General features: G+C 37.2%; 1 protein-coding gene across 1 annotated transcript; it reads left to right on the forward strand.

The window, feature by feature from the left end:
* The first annotated feature begins 1,357 nt into the window (after positions 1-1,357).
* LOC148854924 (receptor protein kinase-like protein ZAR1) lies at positions 1,358-4,448 on the forward strand. The gene is made up of 2 exons (XM_088941824.1): positions 1,358-3,163; positions 3,321-4,448. The coding sequence occupies exons 1-2, from the start codon at positions 1,690-1,692 to the stop codon at positions 3,980-3,982; spliced, it is 2,136 nt and encodes a 711-aa protein (XP_088797950.1). The 5' UTR covers positions 1,358-1,689; the 3' UTR covers positions 3,983-4,448.
* Positions 4,449-13,747: the final 9,299 nt, after the last annotated feature.

A 13,747-nucleotide genomic window follows, 5' to 3' on the forward strand; every position in this document is an offset into this window, starting at 1 on the left:
GATTGCAGGTAGGGTTTTAAATATTAGATGATTCTCTTAATCATCTCTCTACTGTGGTGATTTGCCCATCTTTCTTCTTTCATCTGGTGCCCCGCTTTGGCCCATTGGGTTTGTCAGGGTCGTTTTCGGGTTTGATCCTAATGTTTTCATTTCCTCATACTATGGATTATGCAAATCGATGCCATCCCAGTTGACCAATTGTTGGGATTCACCATTTGTGGTTCCCACCTAACCTAAATTAATACCTTATCTTTATCTGGGGAAGAAAAATTTAGCCTCATCTCCTGAGCATGTTTAAACTAGGACTCATCAGACCCTGAGTTACTGAATGTTCACCCCAGCATAGGTGATAGGACCCATAGAAGTGACATTTTAACTTTTAAGCATAGAAAGCAGTTTTCAAGTGTACAAAGAAATCCAACGCCTTTGCTTCCTGTGGGTTGAACTTCCATCTAGCTAATTCGGACGACAAATTGATCTGTTCAAACGTAATTAGCATGCCACGTGTACAAAAATTATACATTTATACACGTGGCAACTCTTAAGCTTGCAGTTGGACTCGTTTTATCCAGCTCGGATGGATTAAGGGGGCTACAATTAACTATGTTATTATAAGCTGTAAAGCAAGGAGATCTTTCTACCTTTTTTTTACTTATTTTATTGCTGTTTGGTCATGGTGGGTTCAAAAGAATGAAGAGGTCCACGCTCGCCCTACACCTATAGAACTCTCATTGAGATGTGCATGCTATAGGGGACAGAGATTAGGGAGCATCGCTATTATCGCTACTCTCTAGTTGTTTAATTAGTATTTTAATTATCAAGGCTAATTAGGATTTCATTAGTTTAATGGAGATTGGAGAGTGGGGGTCCCTCGAAACGATGCTCCCTTTTTCTCTCTTTCCCAATTCTCAAGTGGGGTTCTCTTCTCAAGTCTGACAAACGGCTACTTATAGACGCTCACATGCTAATTTATCGCCTACTCCGCATTTACCCTTGCATATCTCGTGAGAAAATTAATCGAGAATCCTAGCCATCCATTGCGTCATGTTCTGATGAACCGTTAAGAAGTGGGGCCCGTGATCATGTCTCTGCTCATGTTCACTCGATTGCTCAATTCCAGCCATCCGATAAATAACTTTGTTTAGTCAGGTTGGCGCAGACGTTGAGAGTTGGGAGTTGGGACCACGCAAAGAGATGGCCCCACCTAGAATCTGGTAAAGCCCTTGAACACGTGTCAGACATCTGTAATCAAAGATTAACCACCAAAAAATGACACCTATAACTGTTATAAGAAAATAGCGCGATAATTTGATTAAAATATGACGAGAAAATAAAAAATGTGGAGTGCAAAGGAATTTTGCTGTTATAATGTGATTCTCTCGTGTCCTCGTTAACCTATTCTTTCTCTTTTCTTCTGTCTTCGCGGGGACCTGCTGCAGGTGGAAATCTTTACCATTTCTTCAACGGTTCTACCCTTCCCTCCTCCGTCACTGTCAGAGCGTTCACACCTTATTCTCTTGATCTCTCCACTTCTTCTTCATCCTTTCAAGCTGTCTTCAGTTGCATTCATGGTTTTTTTGGGGAAGAAGTTTAGCCCTGCAGAACCCATTTTTCTTCCTGCCTGCCTTTAGCTCCAACGGTCAAGTTTTATTTTCTTATTTTCTTTTTTTTAATTCTTCTGGCCGAGTGATGGTTTCGGTTCTGGTGTGGTTCGTTTTTCTTCTTCTGTTCAACTCTTCTGTTCTAGTGGGTTGTTTGAATGATGAAGGTGTTGCTCTTTGGTCATTCAAACAATCCCTTCAAGACCTAGAAGGTTCTTTGAGTAACTGGAACTATTCCGATGAGAACCCGTGTTCATGGAATGGGATTACATGCAAAGAAGAAAAAGTTGTTTCTGTTAGCATACCAAAGAAGAAACTTGGTGGGTTTCTCCCTCCTGCTCTTGGATCGCTTACTGCGCTTCGGCATGTTAACCTGAGGAATAATAAGTTCTATGGGAGCTTGCCGGTTAAACTCTTCGAGGCGCAAGGCCTCCAAAGCCTTGTACTTTATGGGAATTCTTTGTCTGGGTCTATTCCTTCTGAGATTGGCAACCTCAGCTACCTTCAGACCTTGGATTTATCTCAGAATTTCTTGAATGGTTCGATACCAGCATCACTTCTTCACTGCAAGAGATTAAGGACCCTGGGTCTTAGTCAAAACAATTTGACTGGTGCTCTGCCAGATGGGTTTGGGGCTAGTCTGGTTGCTCTGGAAAAACTTGATCTTTCCTTCAATAACTTGAGCGGTTCAATTCCTGGCGACATGGGTAATTTGTCAAGCCTGAAGGAAACTGTTGATCTGTCTCACAATCACTTCACCGGTTCAATCCCGGAGAGCCTTGGTAATCTTCCTGAGAAGGTTTATATTGACCTCGCTTACAACAATCTAAGCGGGCGGATACCCCAGAATGGTGCTTTAGTGAACAGAGGACCAACGGCGTTTCTCGGCAACCCAGGACTTTGTGGGTCTCCATTGAAGAATCCGTGTCCTCGGGACACTCTTGGCGCGAGCCCTCCATCGTCGCTTCCTTATATACCTACGAATGGCTCACCTATGACACCGGACGGTGGTGATGGTAAAGGCAGAGGGCTGAGTAAGGGAGCTGTTGTTGCAATCGTGGCCGGTGATGTGGTTGGCATTTGCTTCATTGGGTTGGTCTTCTCTTACTGTTACTCGAGAGTGTGTGCTTGTAGGAAACATAGAGATGAGGACACTGGTAATTTTGAGAAGAGCTCAAAGAGGAGAAAGGAGTGTTTATGCTTTAGGAAAGATGAGTCCGAGACACTGTCGGAAAATGTTGAGCAGTACGACCTTGTGCCGTTGGATATGCAGGTGAGTTTCGATCTGGATGAGCTTCTGAAGGCATCTGCCTTTGTTCTGGGCAAGAGCGGAATAGGGATTGTCTACAAGGTTGTGCTTGAAGATGGCCTGACCTTAGCAGTGAGAAGGCTGGGCGAGGGAGGTTCTCAAAGGTTCAAGGAGTTTCAGACTGAAGTAGAAGCAATCGGGAAGTTGAGGCATCCCAACATTGTAAAGCTAAGAGCCTATTACTGGTCCATCGATGAGAAGTTGCTCATCTATGACTACATACCCAATGGCAATCTTGCTACTGCAATTCATGGTAAGCATACGAAAACTCAAAGTTCTAACAATTACTTGGGCTTACTACACTTCTTTTTTTTTTTTTTTTTTAATTTTTGGAATTTCTTCTTCCTATTCATTTGCATTCTTCCGTCTGTTGCCTGATCTGATGGTTCTATGTATTTTAATTTCATCAGGGAAGGCTGGAATGGTATCATTTACGCCTCTACCATGGTCAATTCGATTGAAAATCATGAAAGGAATAGCAAAAGGCTTGGCTTATCTGCATGAGTTTAGCCCCAAAAAGTATGTCCACGGAGATCTGAAGCCCAACAATATACTGCTTGGACATAACATGGAACCTCACATTTCTGATTTTGGACTAGGACGCCTTGCCAATATAGCCGGAGGATCCCCAACATTGCAGTCCAATCGAATGACCTCTGAGAAACAGCAGCAACAAGAAACACCATTTGAAGTTGCTTCAGTAAGTCCAACCATGAACTCCGCATCCTTTTATCAAGCACCTGAAGCCCCCAAAAGTGTCAAACCATCACAGAAGTGGGATGTTTACTCATATGGGGTGATCTTATTAGAAATGATATCTGGGAGATCACCAATAGTTCAAGTTGGTACAACAGAAATGGATCTGGTTAGATGGATTCAACTCTGTATTGAGGAAAAGAAGCCACTGTCAGATGTTGTAGACCCCTTCATGGCTCGAGAATCAGAGAAGGAAGAGGAGATGGTTGCCATGTTAAAAATTGCTCTGGCATGTGTTCAGGCCAACCCTGAGAAGAGACCTTCAATGAGGCATATCTGTGATGCTTTAGACAGATTGACTGCCTCTTCGGCTTGAGACTCAAATTGTTGGGGCATCCTTTCATCAAACGTGAAATGTGTTCATATTCCCCGAGGCCATATAATGAACGAGTTCTCAGTGAGAACTTGATCCACTGTATCTGTTGTGCCATGAATGGAGTATATATGGAGAGACGGGAGTGAGGAAAGTTCTTTTGGTGTGGAAAGCAAGAAAGAAAATAAGAAGGAAAAACAACATTAAGTTTTCCTTGGAATTTAGTTGAACAGGGATTAAGGAGTTCTGAATCACTGGGGGACCTCTCCTTTCTAATTACAAGAGGAGGTCAGTAATTAGGTGAAAGCAGGTCATGGTGGTTGTTCATATATTGTGTTTTCTATTGTTTTTCGCCCCTCATGTTCTTTCCCAGTTCACCCTAGTAGCTAGTAAGGTAAATATATGGTTGATGTAATTGCTTTGATGATTGGGTTTATGAAGAGAACGTCTTATTCTTATTGTTCTATAATATGGCTTTGTTTCTTTGTTTTCTCTCCGGAATCAATTGGAGTCATGGAGTGATTATTTGTCTAATCGTCTGCTTTTTTTACGCTACTTGTTTGATCCACAAGGTATTTAACACACAAGGGTTTGGTTTACAGTCAGAATCCGAATCAAAATTGGAATGGTCTATTTCCATAGCTTATTTGGTTTAAACAGGAATTAGAATCAGCTGAAATGGTATTTCATTTGCAAAGGAGTGAATGACCATATTCTCAAATGAGGAATGCTGTTCCACCAACTGAAAACCCTAGTGAAGATAAAATAAGACTACTTGGGTACCTGGAATTGTAATTCCCGGCATAAACACAAAAAATGTCAGGGAGGTAATTAAGCCTAGTTAAGCAGTTATCTTGAGAGTTGAGAATATATGTTGATTTGATTGATTTTAGATATTTGCTGAATGAGAATTAAAAGATTGATGTAATAAACAATGTAAGCTGACAAGTGACAACCACTTCTGAAGTGGCCAAAGGCCTTTTTCTGGGGTATTGTTTAGACCTAAGCAATTAAAGCTTTCAATTAAGGCTAGCATCAATGAGGATGTGGCTAATAAAAGGAACTGATGTGGATTAGAGAAGTGATGAAATGTCTATCTTCTTTCCACGTGGCTGAAGTAGGATGATTATTTCAAAATTTTCATTTTTTAATAAATGGGGCATAGAAAAAGAATCCATTAATCCAAAGGGTCCCTATCCGATGGGCGGTTCGGATTTATAAAGTAGCGTATGTTTCCACCATATTTGCCAATATTTGAAAGTACAGAAGTAAAAGGGGGCGCTCAAAGCTGAAGAGGCCAAACAACTTTTCTCAGCTTTCCTCTAAAGAGCCCAAACCCAAAGTGTGCACTAATGATTTTACATGTCGGTGAAGTTCTGTAAATTTTAGGTGGTGTTCTGTATCTTGGTTATCCACGATATATTGTGTTTAAAACACACTACAGCTCATTTGCATCGTTCGGTTCAGTATGGTGTGGACCGGACCAATATCTCGTAGAACGGTACGTGTCATAAAATCTCTTCCACGGGTAAGAATCGTGGATTGTTCCACGCAACGGTGAAAAACTCTAGGCATTAATTCCCTGCTTCGCATCATTATTTCATCCTAAGATACTTTTTTTTTTAAACCATTGTAGGTTTTGCTCTCCCATCAGTCTGCCTTGCCACCGAAAGAAGGTGGCCATCAGTCTGCATTGCCACCGAAAGAAGGTGCTAGTCAAAGTTACCCCGGTTCATTTAACATTCATCAGATGTTCATTTGGATTTTTTTTTTTTATCACAGATGTTTATAAAAGCGGTCAAAACTATTGAATGGCTCAAACGGTTCAATCATTTGGGTTAGCGGTTTTATGTCCAAATCAATATTTTTTGGCCAAAATTCGATTTTGGTGAAAAATAGAATCGATCACTTTATTGGTTCCCGGTTTTTCTGGTTTGACCGTTCGAACTAGACGATTGACCCGTTTTGATAGAAAAAATGAAAAAACAAAAAAATAAAAATAAAAAAGATCAAAACCATTGAACGGTTCAATCAAGGTTCAAAGTATCAACACATATTGGTCCATACAGGCCAATATGTGTCGCTCCGAGACCTCTTTGACACATCCCTATAGTGGGTGTATCAGGGGTCTGACCGGTTCAAGGGGGTGGAGGAGCCCTAAACTGGCCCCCTGAACCGGTTTTGAAAAGAATAAAAAAAAGTAAAATCCGTATAGTGGGCATATCAGACATATTGATATTTTGAACCTTGACAGTTCAACTGCCTATGTCAGTGGTTTGCTGACCAAATCAATGTTAAACGGAACTAGTCACCTGACTGGTTCCTGGTTTTCTCGGTTCAACCATTCTGGTAGAAAAAAATGGTCAAAACCGTTGAACGGTTCAAACGGTTCAATCACCCGAGTAAGCGGTTTGCTAACCAAATCAACGTTTTTGGCCAAAATTCGGTTTTGGCAAAAAATGGAATCGGTCACCTTACCGGTTCGAACCGAACGATCGACCCATTCTGACATAAAAAAATAAAAAAATAAAAAATGGTCAAAACCGTTGAACAGTTCGAGCAAGGTTTAAAGTGTCGACACGTACTGGCCAATACGTATCATTGTAGGACCTCTCTGATACACCTCCACTATGGGTGTATCAGGGGTCTGACCAATTCAAGGGGTGGAGGAGCCCTAAACCGGACCCCCTGAACCGATTTTGAAAAATAATAAAAAAAGGTATCGATTCGCCCGATATGCCCCTACTGGCATATCGGGAGTATTGATATTTTGAACCTTGATAGTTCAACCGCCTAGGTCAACGGTTTGCTAACCAAATCAATGTTTTTTGGCCAAAATCCGGTTTTGGCAAAAAAAGGGAATCGATCAACTGACCAGTTTTTGGTTTTTCCAGTCCGACTATTCGAACAAAACGGTTGACCCATTTTGACAGGAAAAATAAAAATTATAAAAAATGGTCAAAACCGTTGAATGGTTCAATCACCCGGGTCAGTGGTTTATTGACTAGTTCCTAGTTTTTCTGTTCCAGTTTTGAAAACCATGGAAAAGTAATAACATTTAATTGGATAAATGTATATTTTATTATTTATTGTTTTATATAAATAAATAGTATTAATGTCAAATTATCAATAACTTTAAAAAACAATATTAGTAATATTATTAATAATACTTTTATTAATTAATAAGTTTTGATTTTTTTATTAATATTATTAAACATTGTTAATTATTAGTAATTAGTAACAATACTATTAATTATTATCAAATATTATTATTAATATTTTTAATTATTGTTAACATTATTTTATTAATCATTAATTATTAATATTATTTTTATTAATATTAATATTATTTTTAATTATTATTACTAATTTTAGTTAATATTAATATCATTAATTGTTATTAAATATTAGTAATATTATTTTTAGTATTATTAATTATTACTAATATTATTTTTATTAAATATTATTTCTTTTGTAATTCATTAATGTTTTTTCTATTATATATATTACTAAAAAATAAAATATTGTGTTTTAATGATTAATGATATAGATAATCTCACATGTTGTAGTTGATATGCATGGAATCAAATACAAGATGTGGATAGAAATGCCACACCTGTTGGGGTGTGATGTGAATGAAAACACACCACCCAATTTCTCATCTATATTACAGAACACTCCCTTAGGTTTCAAATAGAATTGTCACCACAAAATGTAAAAATTTGGAAATTCATCTTAAATGTAAGGATTTTGGTTATTTGTTTTCCCTAAATTAATATTATTAAATATGTTGATTAATATTTTAATGCTTGGTGTGCATTCACTTTCCCTAAAATAAAATTGTTTTCCCTAAATTTGGAAATGCTTGGTGTGCATTCACTTTCTTCTAAAGTTCTAACCTCGCTGCCATCTTTGGGTCCACGCTTGAAAATAAACTTGAAAAAGTGAAGGCTATATTTCCGCTTTTGTCGTACCTAAGCTTAGTAGGGTTATTTTATGTTTTTTTAAGATATGCTTCAAGATGGTTCTGTAGTATTTACAAATTACAACAAAATCTTCTATTCAAATTCATTAACAAATAATATTATATTTAACTTAAAAATTTAAATTCAAATTGTATCATCTAAATGAGAAAGAATTGGATTTTTTATTATATTTTGAACTTTAGGCTCAGTTCGAAAGGAATACAAATACAAATATAAAGTACAAAACTTTGTATTTTATATTATTTTATATACATCTGTATTGTACATATTTGCATTTGTACTCTTTCCAAACTGAGCCTTATACTCAGATTTGAGAAGAGTATAAATACAAATATGTACAGGGTAAATACATACAAAATAGTATAAAAATAGAAACGCTTTGTACTCCACATATTTGTATATGTATTCCTTCCAAACTGATATATGTACCCCTTCCAAAGTGAGCCTAATAATGGTTTTATTTATTTATTTATTTATACTTTGATGTACAAGAGTGTTTCAAACTTTATTAGCTAGGAAGATTTGAAAGAAAGCTTCTTTTCAGAAATCCAAGGAAGTTGACTTGTAAACTACTTTTTATATCAAATAGTCTACCACTCTTTATCGTTTGAGAATTCTAGTTTCAAATTATCATTATTTCACAGAAAAATAGTATCTTGACTACAACAATGCTAATTTTTCGTTTTTCAATTATTATTATTATTATTATTATTATTATTACTAACAAATTTCTGCTTTTTGATTGTGTAAAACAAATCAAGTACAGTTGCGGGTATAGGAATTCCTTATCACCACCTAACAGGAGCATGTTTGATCTAAGTTGTGTTTGGTATTAATGCCTTTTTCACAAGGTAATGCTTGGAGTTAGTCGATACAAATTTATGAAAGAATATTTTTCTCCAGCATAAATGTTTTGAATTGATGGATATAAATTGAAATTTCTGTAGTACCTAAAACATTAAATTTGATGTTTCATCTAATGTCAATGATCAATCACATATGTGGTTAAAATGATTATATTATGTGATGTGATAAGATACATTTCTAGAAAGTTAATTTAAATGGTTCAACCCCAAGCACCAAGTATAAATGGCAGTGATATTTTCCTAAAAATTAAAAAAGAAAAGAAACGGAAATGGCATCAATCACAATCCTAGTCATTTAGAAACTCCATGTTGAGTTGGATCCAAAATTTCACATTACATTCCAATTTGCATAGATTTGAATTGGACAAATACATATTATGTTTTATTATGTTTTGCCTAAGGCTAAGGGTGTTAATGGACCGGTTTTGGACTGAATCCTGCCCAGTCCAAATTCAATTTGGATGGATTGAACGGACCAACAAAACATATTGGATTGGACCAATCCAGTCCAAAATATTTATTACATTGGATTAGACCTGGTCCATAATAAATTTATATTGGATTGGGTTGGGTTAAGCCAATATTTGGTTCATTGATATACGAAAAGAATATAAGTGTCAATGGACCAGGTATGTGTTGAAACCAATCTAAATTAAAATGAATTTGAACAGATAGGACAGTCCAAACCTTGAATTGGACCGATCCAAAATATTCATTGAATTGAATTGGACCTGGTCTATTTGTAACGGACTCACATTGGACTGGATCGGATCGGACCAAATCCAGTCCAATTGGCACCCCTAGTTTTGCCTATCTTCATTTCATATAGCACTCAGACGTGAAAAAAATCTATGGTGCAGGAAAGATATGAAACTCGAAAGGACTTGATCAATCAAACCCTAGTGAAATTTAATGAGAACCTACATGATTGGTTATCACTTTTATGGTTTGGGTTGATTGGTTATAAGTTTTTCATGTTTTTCGAGTTTTGGCATTATAGTCAAACCCTTTTGAGATAATCCATTTGGTCCAATTTTCCCATGCTTGGATCCATGTCCAATCCAAATCCCACTATAAATACCAAATTTAAATTTGACAAAAATCAGATGTGGTTCCAAAATGGATATCAATATAATTTTGGATCTAAACTTGGTATTGAATCTCTAGCTAATGTATGCCTTTCATTGCACATATAGATGTGGAGGCTTATGTCACTGTATGTAAATGATAATTTTTGGGCTTTTACTAAATATATACAAAGAGTGGTTTAATTTGGATGGGAATGGGAAGTTAATTTAGAGTGTGATGTTAATGAAGAATTGCCAAGTTAAAGCTAACTTGTTCCTTCAGTGTTTGTGTTTCAACCCATTGGTGACTCAGGTGCCGACCTTTGGTCCAGATCGTCTGACTAGATCCCAAACCGATGCAGCCCTACATCTGCTCGTTTCTGGGGTGTCATACAAGATAAATGTTTTTCTTTTCATTTCTATTTAAATTGTTGCATTAATGGGCAAAGTAAGGTTTTGCATTTTTATGGATGGGGAAGCGGCTAGGGTCCAAAATTTACAAAACCCTCTAAGAACCCGCCCCATTACCATCTCCAACTAAAACAAGGTGGTTTTGTTTATTTTGATTCCAAGGGGAGCCTATCGCTCATACCCATAAACCCCCAACTTTCGTGGTGATGGAATTCGACCCCAAGCCTCTGATACAACCAGTACAATACTTTAAAACATGTTTTTTTTTTTTGTTTTAAATAAAACAATGGTTTTTAAAACAAAACAAACTTTGTAGTACAGAAATTGTATGTTCAATGGAATTTATCATTTATGATGTTAAATAACCTGAAAACATGTTAAACTTTTGTGTATGAGTGTGGGATTAACCATCCGACGAGTCCCACATAGGAGATATATCAGACACACTATGCAATATACACTTTTGACTCCTGCGATTTCATTGTCGGGATGAATTATTAAGTGGGATATAAATGGGATTGTGAGAACTTTTAAGCATACGCAGTCCCTAGCTCCACTATTGTGCTGCAGTTTGGTTCGACTGATGTCAATAAATCAATAATTAATTAAATTTGAATCAAATTTGGTATTACATTTTAGAGAATAAAAACCTACTTAATTATCTCATTTAGACCAAACCAAATGATCTAATGTTCAATCTTTATCACTTAATTAAATTTTATCACGAAGTAATCTTACTCCCCAATACCCATCAATAGCCAAATTAAAGGAGCCCCAACTTCCAAACCTTAATGATTCCTAGCTAGAACCTGTCTTTTTTTTTTTTAAACCCGGATCGAATTACCCATCAAACCCCCTTACCCAGTATCCATTCAATAATGCTTTTATGCTTTGGATAAAAATATCTTCTTAAAACTTGAAAGTTGAAAGAGGCAACGGATCCAGTCCAAGTCCAACAACTAGCTGCTTATATATTCTAGGGCAACGACTTCAACCGTGAAATGGGACCTCTTATCTAATCTCCTCCTATTGATAATTATCATGGCGTTCTTTATTGGTTGTTGGTTTGGACGTTTGGAACTGCAAAATCACGGGTGACTTACGCAAACAAAAGCTAGCTACTGGACTGAAAACCCAAGGATCCTCCGTCCTCGGTTTCTTTGCCATTTTTGGACGACCTCCCTGCATTGAACGTCCAAAAACCTAATCTTCATCTGTAGTCTTGCGTTTTCCAATCACCCGTCCTCGCTCTCTGCAAAACTGTCCATTATTATCATAGTTTCTATGCATTATGAATCTGAGTATGTTCGGAAACAGCTGCCCTGCACCTGCATGCTTACTCAAAACGAGGCAAATAACCTCAACCAATGGTGGTTCTCCAGTTGCTCCAGAAACCATCAGCTCCGGTCCAATTCTTTTAATATGGACGACCCATCACGTTTGAGATGCGTCAGGTTGGGTTGGACACGAGTCAAGACAAACCCAGACGTCCAGAGGTCCAGAGGTCCAGACCCATTTGTTGGGTTAAAGGGAGATACCATCAGTCCATCACTACTCTGAAGTCTGAACCCTTGATTAACACAACCTTTCTAGTTTCTACCACTCTTGCTTATAATTAAGCCTGACATGGTTTTGTTAGCCTAAACCAGTAACAGTAAGCATTTCTTCTCTGATACAAGATGGGAATGCTTCGACATCGATCGATCGGTCCATGACAAAGTGGTCCACAATCACAAACTGTACGCCCTCATTTGTTAATTTTTTATAGCTAGCTATGACGGGGGACCAATATAAGGTTAGAGGCTAGAGGTATGTCAGTATCAGTAAAAGGTTGAATATAACCTGGACGGATTTAAACGGTAAAACAAAACTTGGGTTCTGGGGTCTTGGACGGATTTAGGCAGTAACAAACTTGGTTTTCCTGGACATTTGGTTGGAGCTGCCAAGGCAATTGGCTGTGTCCCATTTTTTGCAACTAATTTTGTCCGTTCAATTAATAGTATAGTTATTGATTTTGTCCTCAGTATTTTCATCTTTCTATCTTCAAAATAAATATCATATTCAATGCTACTATATTTATAATGTTTGCTCTATTTTTCTTCTCTTTAAATTCTCAACTCCACCCTTTTCCTAATATCTAACGTGTGGTGTACAAAGATTATGACTTATGAGGACCTCCACACGTACCTTGCACATGGAGGGCGGAGGCAGTAGGTTTATTAGTGAATAGATATTCCACACAGCATCTCTCTGTCTTGTCACCGAATGCTTGGCCTAAAGAGGAGATAATGGTCTCATACGTATGACCCCTCTATCCTCCAATTCTTGATTATTAAATAATAGGGAAGCAAGTCGGACAGATTAGGCCGGGTTTATGTTTAATCTAGGCCTGGTTTTAAAATTTGGGCTTAAAGTTCGAGTTCGATGTCAAGCCCGATTTTTAAGTCTAGTCTGCCCTGTAATTTGATGCATTCGAGTTGGGCTCGAATTGGTTAATGAACCCACTCTAAAATTATACATATATAAATGTATTTATGCAAATATATACATATATTTATGTATGTTTATAAATATGTATGTAAAATATTTACACAAATGTTACATATACAAATATGTATATAAATATGTATGCAACATTTACATATATACGTATATATGTATAAATATATATAATTGGGACAGATTTGGATTACCCAAGGGCTAGGCTTGAATTCAGCTCAAAAAATAAAAATCCCAGCTCGAGGACCGAAAGCCCATGCCCAACCCATGTAAAATTTCGGGTTGGGCCAGTTCAGGCTTGGGCTGGGCCTGCTCAAATTGCACCCCTATTAAATAACAATACAGTCTTCAGGAATAATATTGTTCCCAGATGGTTAAACGAGGTTGTTTGTGGAGACGGGTTTGCTTAACAATTACAAGAAAGAGATCTCTATGAATAGAGCAAGGTTTTTAAAATCGGGTCAGACATGAAACCGTTATTGGGACCGGTTTCCAGGTCTAATAGTCCAACCGTTCGATCTGAACAGACAGTTCTCTCTGATAAAAAATTAAAAAAACAAAAGAACGGCCAATAACCATCATTTGGATTGACAGTTCAACCACCTGATTCTACGGTTTACTAACAAAATCAATGGTTTTTGGCAAAAAACAAATTTGAGATAAAACAAAACCGGTCAAATAACCGGTTCCCAATTTTCCGGTCAATCCGGTTTTGAAAACACTGGAATAGAGATAATGGGTGGTTGCGTCAAATAATGTGGATGCTTGCTTAATTCTAATTTGAAGGATATGTAGAAATCTGATGGATGCATGGCTGCTCTTAAGGGTGTCAATGGACCGATTTTGGACTGGACATCAATTTGCATGGATTGAATGGACCAAAAATACATACTAGATTAGATCAATCCAGTCCAAAATATTTATTAAATTGAATTGGAC

This window comes from Nelumbo lutea, chromosome 4 (genome assembly GCF_056320005.1).
Source record: "Nelumbo lutea isolate HS-2025 chromosome 4, American lotus-T2T, whole genome shotgun sequence".
Lineage (NCBI taxonomy): Eukaryota > Viridiplantae > Streptophyta > Magnoliopsida > Proteales > Nelumbonaceae > Nelumbo > Nelumbo lutea.

Bases quoted from the DNA above. Each gene is read 5' to 3' on its own strand.
- LOC148854924 (XM_088941824.1), top strand. From the start codon at position 1,690: ATGGTTTCGGTTCTGGTGTGGTTCGTTTTTCTTCTTCTGTTCAACTCT. The intron at 3,164-3,320 runs GTAAGCATACGA...TAATTTCATCAG, and splicing joins TCTTGCTACTGCAATTCATG to GGAAGGCTGGAATGGTATCA.